Here is an 11,956-nt window from a genome sequence, read left to right on the forward strand (position 1 = left end):
TTTTTTTTTCATGTTGAACATTAATATTCGTTGTGCATTTCAGCGTTCCATGGAACCAAGCTGTTCCGTTTGGTTATTTCGTCGAAGTATTTTTCAAGTAAATTATTTTTATTTAAAAAAAATTGAAAAATACTAATTTTTATTTTTATTTTTCCATTTCGTTATTTTGCTAAAGTATTTTTATAGGTGGTGGTTATTTGCTTTTCAACGGTTCAATTCTTTTGCTGTTCATATCATTTTGTTTGCATCATCTTGCATTTTACAAAATGTTTAAGCATACACTATGCAAATTGGACGAACCAAAAAATAAAATGAGAAACACAGAAAAATTGGTTTGCGCATTGATTCAATTTCATAATTCGGTTAAAAAGTCAGTAACAATACGGATTTTTTCTTTCATATTTAATTGATTGTACGCTTTTTATATTTTCAGTTGGTTTTTGGACACCACGATCGTTTATAGTCCATTTATTACGATTCAATTGATTTGCAATGTACCATTTTTGGCTTGCGTTATGTTCCAATTGGATTTGCAATTGCAACATACCGACTTTAATTTGATTATCATTTTCATGGCTCTGGTTGTTAGTTCAGCGAATTTCTTTATATATTGTTACTTCGGGAAATTGGCCACGGACAGTTTTGCCAAAATGATCAAATGTTTGTTTGAAGCAAATTGGCAAGACCTACCGATTTCGTTGCAAAAGTATTTTATTCTAATGATTGCAAACGCTCAACGGCCGCTTTTCTATCACGGAGCCAAAATCGCTATTATAAACTTGGAAACATTCACAAAAGTAAATGAAAGCGATAACATTTATCAAATGCATTAGTTTTAATCGAGTTTTTCTTGTTTCAGTTGATCAAGACAGTTATTTCTTACTACTTGCTCTTTAAGACCTTCACATCTGATTAAAAAAAGTAGATTTTTATTTGGTTCGAGAAAATGATATTTTATTGGTTAAAAAGCACATTGAATTCAACAGCATTGTGAAGGGTTTCGACCATAGATGATGACGTAAAAAATTAAGGGGGTGATGACAACATTTTGTAGGGGGTCCCTAAAGATGTCAACAATTTGTACGAAATGAGGATAAAATCGTATTTTTGGAAGTCACTTTTTGAGGCGAAAATCCCTAGCAAATCAAAAGAATTTTCCTACTTCGAATTGCCTTGCAAATCCAAAAATGACAAGAAAATCGTTTTTTTTTAGAAGTCATTTTTCAAGGCGAAAATCCCTAGCAAATCTGAAGAATTTTCTCGGCCAAAAAAAGTGAAGAGCAAAAAAAATTGTTGAGGGTTCCCAAAAATATTTTAGGGGGGGTCATCCGACCCCTAGGAACCCTCGTCATCACCTATGGATTCGACCCAATGAAAGTAAAAATGTATTCATTTTCTCTTTGCATACAAGTTAATACTATGGGAACTTTTTACACCAAATAAAATGGCGAAGTAAGGCTTCGAGTAGATAGATAGATGAATCTGATTGAAAAATCAATATTTTTAGATTATTTATTATGAGCATTTTCAAATAGCCAAACACATGGCGTTTTAAGATTCATGTCGCTTTATACTTTTGTTTCAAGTAACATGCCATGACATTATTTACGAATCATTAATTAAAATTGTCTATAAGGATTTTGGGTGTGACATTAAATTCGGTTTCATGTCATGAATGAAATTCACGATAAAATTGATTGGTACTTTTCATCTACAGTTTGCAAAGTGTTACTACTTTTTGGTTTTTTAATGCATTTGTTTTGTCATCTACAGCAGATTGCAGAAATTATGAAAAATTTAAATTATTGATTAAATGTTTATCTATTTAAGTTAAAACAAACTTATATATATATATTGATATTTTGATGTATCATTTAGTTTGGGGTCATCGTTTTGAACAGCATAACATAAGTATAAACATTTCTCAATGTCTGCAACGAAACAAAAAACTTTCAAGTTTATTTAGAGGAACCTGTGCAAATTAATTTATGTCTTACTTTACGAAATGTTTCCAAATTCATAACGACAATTCCACATCCCTAAAACGAATAAATGAATGAAATAAGAAACTGAATTTTACTCAAATAAATTTACCTGATAATAGATTGGAGTTTGAGCATTCATGATCATAATTTTTATATATTTTTGCAATTCTATTGGCGCATTTGGCCAATTGTTATGGTAAAAACAATCGGACAACCTTCCAAAACATTCGCTTGTGATTTGTCCATTGTAACAGAAACAAAACACTATTGATAAACATGCGATCGATTCCACCAGAAAAAACACACTTCCAATATAATCTGATCGGATCATATGCTGAAATTTTGCAAGCGATTGTAAAAGGGCGGAATTATTGCACACAATGTGTATTTAGCTACCAAATCAAATTGAAAAATACCACAAGCCAAAGAGAATATGGTGAACAGAACTTGAACGAATGTAATAAGACTGTAAAACTGGTTCGATATCAAGAAGCAACTGAAAGAAAATTCAATAATTTCCCAAAAGTGTTCATTGTTACTTGCTTACTTACTCTTTGATTTTTGTATGAAAACAGATTAAGTTGCAAAGTATTTCTTTATCATATTGACCTCTTTCCGGATCACCAAATTGTTGCATAGAATGGTAAAACATTTTATAAAAAGCCTGATGATACCAAGATAGTGAAATGAAGAGTATGATAACAGCACCGTTGAAAATCAAGTAGCATTGAGCGAAGATTTGGACGAAACACATTTCGCCGAAATATCCAAGTGGTGTTGTTTGATTCCAGGGTAGACTGATGGAATTTGTTCAAGAAAATTGACATTGAGATTTGAAAAAATTCCATGAAACATGTTATAATTGATATTTTTCACTCACACAAGTCTATATGCATTATACAAATATTCAGCGTTGAAACTTTCCTCTGTCGACCAGTTAGATAATACTGGAATTGTTGCTTCCAGTGTCAAACTTATGAAATACCCAATCATAACATATTTGAAAAAAATTCGCCAAAACAATTCACTTTTGTTATTTGCATGTTCCAAAAATCCAGACAATTTGCCATTTCCGTCTAAATTTGAGATAAAAAACTTGTTATTATTTTTCATTTTCAAGTAAGAGAAATTCCGAAGCGGCATTTTGCTTGCCCAACCTGACTAAACTATAGTCAGAGTACTTACATTCACTGCATATGTCTTCCAATTTCCGAAAAATACATTCAATTTTGTTTTGCATGCTAAATGCAACTACGATTGTTACATCAAATGGTAACATAGCAGTAATTTGATACAATGCGTACAGAGACAGTTCCAAATTGGTCGATAGAAATCTTAAGAAGTAGGCAATACTGCCTACTAAAGCAATAAAATTTAAAATAAAAACACACGAAATAAACACAATTCTCCTGCATTCACTGTTAATTCCCTCTCCAGGATAGACACAAAGCCAAGTCAAAATTCGACGAAGACTTTCTAGCGGACTCATTTTCACGGTATAAAATTACTTTTTCAATTAAATCGACTAGATTGACACCTTTTCATAATCGAATCAATTTTTGACTGTCTCACTGTCTCTGAGTGGCTTTGATTTGTTTCTATGTTTTAGTTTTTACTAATTTCTTTAATTATATGTTTTCTTGTTTTCTCGAAAATCAAGCGAGTTGAGGATAGTTGGTTTATTGATGAAAATTATGCGTGTGGTGTGAATTATGTCAGCACAAGCAGTCAAGTCTAATACGAAGTACTCAAAAACAACGGGCGATAACGAGAACAACACAACAAAAATACCATATCACGAAGCCATCGGAAGCTTATTGTATGAGGCACAGGTGACGAGACCTTATATAAATTTTACTATCATTTTACTGAGCCGTACATGAAAAACCACAATTGGACTAAACATTTCTAAAACATTGAAATCATACAGAACCGGAATATTTATAAATATAAATTTGATATTACAAAAATTAGGAGTAGTATTGGTAGCCAGAATTTTTTATAGACCAAGAGCCACTCCAACAAGTAACTATTTTTTTTTGCTTTATGTAAGAAAACTATATTGAACCATGCAGCTAGACATACACTAAACAAATAATTTTACGTCTGTCATTACAGTCACCCACTTCGCGAAATCTGCACTATTATTCGCGGATAGAAAACACATCAATTAATAAAGCGAGCTGCATGTTTGATTTTCTGGAATACATTTTGTTTTTGTCCAAAGATTCTTCGATTAAAATTTCTGCATGAAATTCCGCATTGTTTACAAAATCTGCATGAATGAATTATGTAAAAAAAACTATCAACTTTTTTGTCAGCTTTATGTCTGAAATTTTAAACATCGATTTTTTATCATAAAATAACACTAAATTATAAAAATCTGCACTTAAATACACATATTTATTGTTTTCTGCATGAACAAAATTACATGTTTGTATATATGGAAATGTTGCTTGACAGCTCAAATGAGTGCGTTCAATGTGTCATATTGAGTGTTTTCAATATATATAAACATGTAATTTTGTTTATGCAGAAAACAATAAATATGTGTATTTAAGTGCAGATTTTTATAATTTAGTGTTATTTTATGATAAAAAATCGATGTTTAAAATTTCAGACATAAAGCTGACAAAAAATTTGATAGTTTTTTTTACATAATTCATTCATGCAGATTTTGTAAACAATGCAGAATTTCATGCAGAAATTTTAATCGAAGAATTTTTGAGCAAAGAAAAAATATATTCCAGAAAATCAAACATGCAGCTCGCTTTATTAATTGATGTGTTTTCTATCCGCGAATAATAGTGCAGATTTCGCGAAGTGGGTGGCTGTAATGACAGACGTAAAATTATTTGTTTAGTGTATGTCTAGCTGCATGGTTCAATATAGTTTTCTGACATAAAGCAAAAAAAAAAAGTTACTTGTTAGAGTGGCTCTTGGTCTATTATATGTATATAAATCAAATAAAAAAAATCCTTCATTTTGTTTTGTGCCGTTGTGCTGTAAACATCAACCGCTGTCTTTTATTTCATTTATTAATTTTAGCTTTGCTAATAGTATTAACATTTTTGTTTATTTTGATATAATCTAATTCAATAACTTTTTTTTCTCTCTTTTTATACCTCCTTGGGTAGTAGCAATATTGGTTTTTTTTCATATTTTCCCAACTTTAAAAAACAATTCATTCTAATTATATCATTGACGAGACTAATTCTACAATTGCATTTAGATAAGAGGCTTCAAACAGCCTCACTAAACGAAATTCTGATATGTATTAGTTAAATAATAAGACCTTTTGTAAATAGTTTTTTGGTTAAAATGAACACTCACACAGGCCAAACCGTGGTTGAGATGTCAAATCACAAATGTCATTAGTTGTCCCTATCGAAATCTGCTGTCAAGCGAAGTATATATTGGTTATTGTATTACATTTCGTACGGGATTTATTTATTATATAAATATAAAAAAAAACAATGTGAAATGTGAATAAAAAAGATAAAAAATTAATGTCGTGACGAATTATGTGAAAAAATAAATATTATATTTCAATTACTCAGCGGAAAGTATGCTTGAATACGCCTATACCGCTGCACAGCGGTACCAATATATACAAAACACATAAAGGTCGACCCGCTTTAGATAACATTTCTATTTTTTACACCTAATGACGGCTCATCATTTTTGTTTTCATTTTATTTAATTTATTTTCACTTGTTTTCAGATTTTAATGTTTAATATTTTTAATTAACTTTTTTTATAATTCGTTTATTAATAGGGATTGTAGTTTTATTCAATAGAAGCAAACCAACTTCATGTTGATTCAAATGTCATTTGGTGTGGTGTGTATTATATCGATGTTTAATTGAAATTGTTTCGTTGCTTTATTCTATGATTTGCTACAAAGATAAGACAAAAAGAATAAGTAACGGACACAGAAAGAAAAAAAACATACTACAAATTAGATTTTTATCTCAAGTGAAAAGTAATGGCGATTCAGTGTGTAATTTATTTAAAAATCAAAGTGTGGAAACAAAAACGAAAAAAAAAATATCAGACAGGCCAAATCGTGGCCGAGATGTCAAATCACAAATGTCATTAGTTTTCCCTATCGAAATCTGCTGTCAAGCAAGTTGTATATTAATTATTGTATTACATTTTGTACGAGACTTATTTATTTAGAAATATAAAAAAAGAATGTGATTGTGAACAAAAAAGATAAAAAAAAATTAATATCGTGACGAATTATGTAATAAAATAAACATTATAATTCAATTACTCAGCGGCTAGTGTGATTTCATACGTCTACACCGCTGCAACGCGGTACCAATATATACAGACACACAAAGGTCGACTCGCTTCGGGTAACCAATTTTCTATTTTTACACCTAATAATGACGGCTCATCATTTTACTTTTCCGCACACCTAGTGTAGGGAAGGTATTGTATTAGGCCAAAAAATTAAAGTCATCCCAAAACCACCCGGTACGACTAAAGCATATATCTGTCCCCTTAGCTACAAACAGCCACCTGGCGGTCAGATATGTTATATATGTGTCATATATCCATAACATTGCTTTGACGTCTTACCTCAACAAAGGACTCTGTATTCTAAATCGAATGATGAAATTTATTTCCAATGTGATGATATTTATTTCAAATATTTTTCCGATCGAAATGTTGTTGGAATATCCACAGTAAATTTTATCAACACTCTGTTATTTCGAAATTAAAACAAAAATGAACACAAAACCAACTGTGAATATATCCATTCCACAGCAAACAGCGAACACACAAAATTGTTGAAATTGAAATGACAATAAAACCAATTGATCACCCAAACCACGCTTCAAACACTCTCATATAATTCTCAAGAAATCCTCTTAAAAACAAAACAAAGTTTTATTGTAAACAAAATCGGTTGGTGCGATTGTAGTTTCAAAGTGATGGAAGTTGTTTATACTAACAATACTGTCACACGATGCGAGCACATTTTTAATACATATAAATGAATATCGTTGGATTTGGTTGACACATATACACCGCGCCAAACGAAAAATGCAATTCGAAAATTAAAAATAATAAATCCACAAATAAAGAAAATTAAATGCAATAAATGACGTGTAATTTATTTATTTTTTTATTTATTTCACCGTCTGATCACAGACTGAATTTATCACAAAATTTGTACAATATCGTTTACAATGAAACAATGAAACACTACCCGATCGAATATCCAGCTACCAGTCTTTTCGACTTCGGAGCAGCAGATATCGATTGTGTTCATTGTGTAATCTCTTTCGTCTCCATACATTCTTTAAAATTATCTGTTCACCGATTATTAAATATCAAATTGTCTACTTGAATAATATTATTCCTAAAAATTTCTCTTGATGCCGATTCAAAAAATTGTTCTCGTATTAAATTGAAATTCCTACATGCTACGTAAAATGGCTGATTATGTGCATAGTCCGATGTAAACATTCGTACTCTAATAAGTTCTGTATTTCTCAAATTTCTTTGGTTTACGTTATATTGCTGTCTTGTGTATACAATCTTATCTCTAAGCGAATTTGACAATATTTTACCTAATAACAGATCATAAATTAAAAATATAGAGGCATTTATACGCCGTCTCCAAAGCGGTTGAATATTTAAAACATCACATCTAAACTGATACGGTGGCAATACATAATTCTCATCTCTTTGATATATAAATCTTAATGTCCATATCACAAAATCTTTTTGAATTGATTTTAATACGTTTAATACGTTGGTTTTTTGTTTTTAAAATTGATCTTACAAAATTCGGACACGAGATATTCAATGGTTGAAGGTGAGTAACACGACGATTATCTCTTAAAAAATCCCACAGATGTTGACAAAAAAAAAGAAGAAAAAAATTGGGCAAACTTCCGTAGGCAATCCCCGCAAGAGTCAATTTTATCTACTGTAATTATAGAAGTTCTGATCACAATTGATGCCCTTTCTTGTTTTTCTTGTGGAGGTCACTTTTTGCACAGTGAGAAATATTTGAGTAAGGTTATTCTGATGTTTGAAGTTAGTAGAACGTCTACCCCTCAAAATGAGTTAAAATAGTATTATTTACACCGGTGTATTGGTCTAACATGCGTAAGTCGCCTTCGTCGAATTTTTCCTACTTATTTTTTATAAGGAGCCCCAACCCATACATTTCTGACGAAAATTCCAGGTACATAGTCCGTTGGCGTGTCACTTATCCGAGTACTGAGATTTTTGACGAAGCTTGTGAGGTTATGTGGGCGATAACTCCATAGTGAAGCGTCACAGGGGCGAAAGGAATCTGTGGGATCTTTTTACAAGCACTTCGTGGACTCCCTGTAATTACTTCATTTGCAGTGAGGCTCAATTCTGTGCTATCTTTAGCGTCGTATGAGCACAGAACTCTAGCTCGGCGATGCATGGGAATATCGTTTTCTTTCTTCGTTGTTTCATCATGCATCTCAATTGGTATATATGCTCCGAGACTACTGAAATTTTTCAAAAGAGAAAACGAATTGTCACAAATACTCAAAATCCTAGGGGTTAGACACCGTTTGAAAATGAAGAATATACATCAAATCCTCGATTCTCGCTATTCCGACGATTCCCAAAAATTCAATGATCTAGTTTATATTCTGTTTGTACAGTATATGCACAAGGATATCATTTAATTTCAATCTTAAACATTGAAATTCAATATTTTTTGTAATTTTGAGAAATTTAAATTGAAAACTAATACAATTTAATAAAAACTAACACACATTTAACATTTTAATTTTTAATAACTACATGTTTTGTATAACTCTCAAAATACGACCATCGAACTTATATCTGCATTGACGGTTTTATAAATGAACTTATTTATATTCATAAGTCGTACAGCAATTAATAAATTAAAATTATAATTTTAGTCCATAAATTTGATACCAATTATAAAAAAAAATATTTGATTTCCAATGTTTTCAATAAATAAAAATTGTTTCATTAAATTGTTAAATCAATTTTAGTAAGAAAACACGCTAAAAACCAAATTCCACGAAGTGTATCACGCTAAAAACCAAATTCCAATATTCCGACGAATACGACTATTATTTACAAATCCAAAGCAAACGACGATTCCTAATCCGAGTGTCCAACCCCTAGTCAAAATCCATGTAATCCAAAAAGAAAATGTTCCGACTTTTTACTGTATCCGGCCTAAATACAAGTTAGTTCAATCTCGATTTTGGCTCTATATAAAGTTTTCTTTTTGTAAATGGGCCTTTGGCTTCTAATTAATAATTAGATTAATTATTAATTGCAATACTTGAATAGCTTAAAAATTCGAAAACATTATTTAACAAACCAATTGGCCAATTCATGTTGTAAGTCATTCATTGCGCTAGCACATTTTGCGTAGTAACGAACTTGGGAGCCAACGAATTCATGCAAATAGCGCAAATGACTCGTCTGAGATGTACTAATTCCTTCAAGCAGAAGTTTCGTTATTTCAGCCTGGCGATCAAACTCTGATTGAGCTACACGCAAATCTCGTTCGGCCTAAAAATTCAAAATAATTCATTCATTAAAACTTATAAAACTTATTTAGAAAATTAAAAAAATAAAACAAATTAAAAACGAAGGACGAATTTGAAACTTTTTTAACTGTGGTGTACCTGTTCGAGGGCCACTTCCGGTAAAATTCCATCTTTCTGATAGTGTTTGATTTATCAAATAAAAAAAGTCATTGTCTTTTTTTCAGCATCGAAGAATCAATACGGGAACATTATTATTTTATAAAATGGATTTGGTTATAATTACCGTTTGTTGTCCAAGCATGCTTCTTGCTTTGCGAACTTTTGTTTTACAAGCATCCAAATCCAACCTGAAAAAAATCTGGCGTTGAGTTTTGATATTACTTCTCCTAATCCCAATCGGAAAAATGTCAACAGAATTTTTTTTGAGATGGGTGATTGTGGCTGTATGAAATGTTTTGATGACTACTAGCGGAAATATGAAAATTTTCGACGTGGTTGTTTCATTCATCGGCTCATTGCTGGCTTGATATTTTCTATAGTACTTTAAAACCATTATAATCAGAGAAGTACTAGAAGTCACTCCATTTAAATTTATTTAAATTAAAATCATTAAATTAAATATTTTGAAAATATTTCAATATTTTTCATTTTTCTTCTGATAAAATGTAAGCGTGTTTGTCGATTTATAAGCGCCATCTATTGCGAATTTGTACCATTTTTAGTTATGAGGGCCTGGCGCTGATGTCAAGTTTTTTCAAGTCGCCCCCATGGAGCTAAACAAGTAAAGAAACATCATTTTGGTTGAATTCAATAAAATTTTATATAGTTAATTTTATATTTTAGACACAGTGTGTAAATTCTACCAGATTCAACATAGGCTGTAAAAAGTTTCACGTCATTGAGATGTCATACAGATATAGCACCTATACAAAATCAACAATTTTGATGATTTTTTCAGATGAAAAATGTATTAAAAATTAGTCGGATCGCAAAACTAATACCAGATTCGGATTCCTCGCACCGAAAAAAAAACCAATACATATTGGTATAAAGAATTTTGTTTTATATGGTCGTCGATCGGTGTCAGGGGAGCGACGTGAAACGTACGATTTAAAATTTGACATCAGAGCCAGTCCCTCTTAACTAAAAATGGTACAAATTCGCAATAGATGGCGCTTATAAATCGACAAACACGCTTACATTTTATCAGAAGAAAAATGAAAAATATTGAAATATTTTCAAAATATTTAATTTAATGATTTTAATTTAAATAAATTTAAATGGAGTGACTTCTAGTACTTCTCTGATTATAATGGTTTTAAAGTACTATAGAAAATATCAAGCCAGCAATGAGCCGATGAATGAAACAACCACGTCGAAAATTTTCATATTTCCGCTAGTAGTCATCAAAACATTTCATACAGCCACAATCACCCATCTCAAAAAAAATTCTGTTGACATTTTTCCGATTGGGATTAGGAGAAGTAATATCAAAACTCAACGCCAGATTTTTTTCAGGTTGGATTTGGATGCTTGTAAAACAAAAGTTCGCAAAGCAAGAAGCATGCTTGGACAACAAACGGTAATTATAACCAAATCCATTTTATAAAATAATAATGTTCCCGTATTGATTCTTCGATGCTGAAAAAAAGACAATGACTTTTTTTATTTGATAAATCAAACACTATCAGAAAGATGGAATTTTACCGGAAGTGGCCCTCGAACAGGTACACCACAGTTAAAAAAGTTTCAAATTCGTCCTTCGTTTTTAATTTGTTTTATTTTTTTAATTTTCTAAATAAGTTTTATAAGTTTTAATGAATGAATTATTTTGAATTTTTAGGCCGAACGAGATTTGCGTGTAGCTCAATCAGAGTTTGATCGCCAGGCTGAAATAACGAAACTTCTGCTTGAAGGAATTAGTACATCTCAGACGAGTCATTTGCGCTATTTGCATGAATTCGTTGGCTCCCAAGTTCGTTACTACGCAAAATGTGCTAGCGCAATGAATGACTTACAACATGAATTGGCCAATTGGTTTGTTAAATAATGTTTTCGAATTTTTAAGCTATTCAAGTATTGCAATTAATAATTAATCTAATTATTAATTAGAAGCCAAAGGCCCATTTACAAAAAGAAAACTTTATATAGAGCCAAAATCGAGATTGAACTAACTTGTATTTAGGCCGGATACAGTAAAAAGTCGGAACATTTTCTTTTTGGATTACATGGATTTTGACTAGGGGTTGGACACTCGGATTAGGAATCGTCGTTTGCTTTGGATTTGTAAATAATAGTCGTATTCGTCGGAATATTGGAATTTGGTTTTTAGCGTGATACACTTCGTGGAATTTGGTTTTTAGCGTGTTTTCTTACTAAAATTGATTTAACAATTTAATGAAACAATTTTTATTTATTGAAAACATTGGAAAT

The 11,956-nt window shown here is 31.1% G+C and overlaps 3 protein-coding genes across 3 annotated transcripts; 1 reads left to right on the forward strand and 2 right to left on the reverse strand.

Annotated features, from left to right (window-relative positions):
• Positions 1-1,874: 1,874 nt before the first annotated feature.
• Positions 1,875-3,543, reverse strand: LOC116341822 (odorant receptor 63a-like). The gene is made up of 7 exons (XM_031769122.1): positions 3,171-3,543; positions 2,866-3,061; positions 2,537-2,782; positions 2,382-2,481; positions 2,095-2,319; positions 1,998-2,039; positions 1,875-1,931 (listed from the first exon to the last, which is right to left on the reverse strand). Exons 1-7 carry the CDS (start codon positions 3,472-3,474, stop codon positions 1,875-1,877), a joined length of 1,170 nt encoding a protein of 389 aa, XP_031624982.1. The 5' UTR covers positions 3,475-3,543.
• Positions 3,544-7,173: 3,630 nt separating this feature from the next.
• On the reverse strand, positions 7,174-10,082 carry LOC116341821 (endophilin-B1-like). Its single transcript, XM_031769121.1, has 4 exons — positions 9,807-10,082; positions 9,662-9,697; positions 9,352-9,545; positions 7,174-8,494 (listed from the first exon to the last, which is right to left on the reverse strand). Exons 1-4 carry the CDS (start codon positions 10,074-10,076, stop codon positions 8,221-8,223), a joined length of 774 nt encoding a protein of 257 aa, XP_031624981.1. The 5' UTR covers positions 10,077-10,082; the 3' UTR covers positions 7,174-8,220.
• A 753-nt stretch (positions 10,083-10,835) lies between these two features.
• LOC116341820 (endophilin-B2-like) lies at positions 10,836-11,884 on the forward strand. The gene is made up of 4 exons (XM_031769120.1): positions 10,836-11,105; positions 11,215-11,250; positions 11,367-11,560; positions 11,636-11,884. Coding segments are annotated over exons 1-4 (501 nt in total). The 3' UTR covers positions 11,637-11,884.
• Positions 11,885-11,956: the final 72 nt, after the last annotated feature.

Source organism: Contarinia nasturtii, unplaced genomic scaffold, assembly GCF_009176525.2.
Source record: "Contarinia nasturtii isolate CC-2019 unplaced genomic scaffold, AAFC_CNas_1.1 Cnas_scaffold_786, whole genome shotgun sequence".
Taxonomy (NCBI): domain Eukaryota; kingdom Metazoa; phylum Arthropoda; class Insecta; order Diptera; family Cecidomyiidae; genus Contarinia; species Contarinia nasturtii.

What these genes read in the sequence shown, in the direction of transcription:
- LOC116341822 (XM_031769122.1), bottom strand. Translation starts at nt 3,474, where the DNA reads ATGAGTCCGCTAGAAAGTCTTCGTCGAATTTTGACTTGGCTTTGTGTC. An exon ending in TTTCATACAAAAATCAAAGA is followed by an intron (nt 2,482 to 2,536) that starts GTAAGTAAGCAA and finishes ATTTTCTTTCAG; the next exon opens with TTGCTTCTTGATATCGAACC. An exon ending in GTATTTTTCAATTTGATTTG is followed by an intron (nt 2,320 to 2,381) that starts GTAGCTAAATAC and finishes GCAAAATTTCAG; the next exon opens with CATATGATCCGATCAGATTA.
- LOC116341821 (XM_031769121.1), bottom strand. Translation starts at nt 10,076, where the DNA reads ATGGTTTTAAAGTACTATAGAAAATATCAAGCCAGCAATGAGCCGATG. An exon ending in CGGAAGTGGCCCTCGAACAG is followed by an intron (nt 9,546 to 9,661) that starts GTACACCACAGT and finishes TTGAATTTTTAG; the next exon opens with GCCGAACGAGATTTGCGTGT. An exon ending in CAACATGAATTGGCCAATTG is followed by an intron (nt 8,495 to 9,351) that starts GTTTGTTAAATA and finishes GAAAAATTTCAG; the next exon opens with TAGTCTCGGAGCATATATAC.
- LOC116341820 (XM_031769120.1), top strand. Translation starts at nt 10,836, where the DNA reads ATGGTTTTAAAGTACTATAGAAAATATCAAGCCAGCAATGAGCCGATG. An exon ending in GCATGCTTGGACAACAAACG is followed by an intron (nt 11,106 to 11,214) that starts GTAATTATAACC and finishes AAACACTATCAG; the next exon opens with AAAGATGGAATTTTACCGGA. An exon ending in CGGAAGTGGCCCTCGAACAG is followed by an intron (nt 11,251 to 11,366) that starts GTACACCACAGT and finishes TTGAATTTTTAG; the next exon opens with GCCGAACGAGATTTGCGTGT.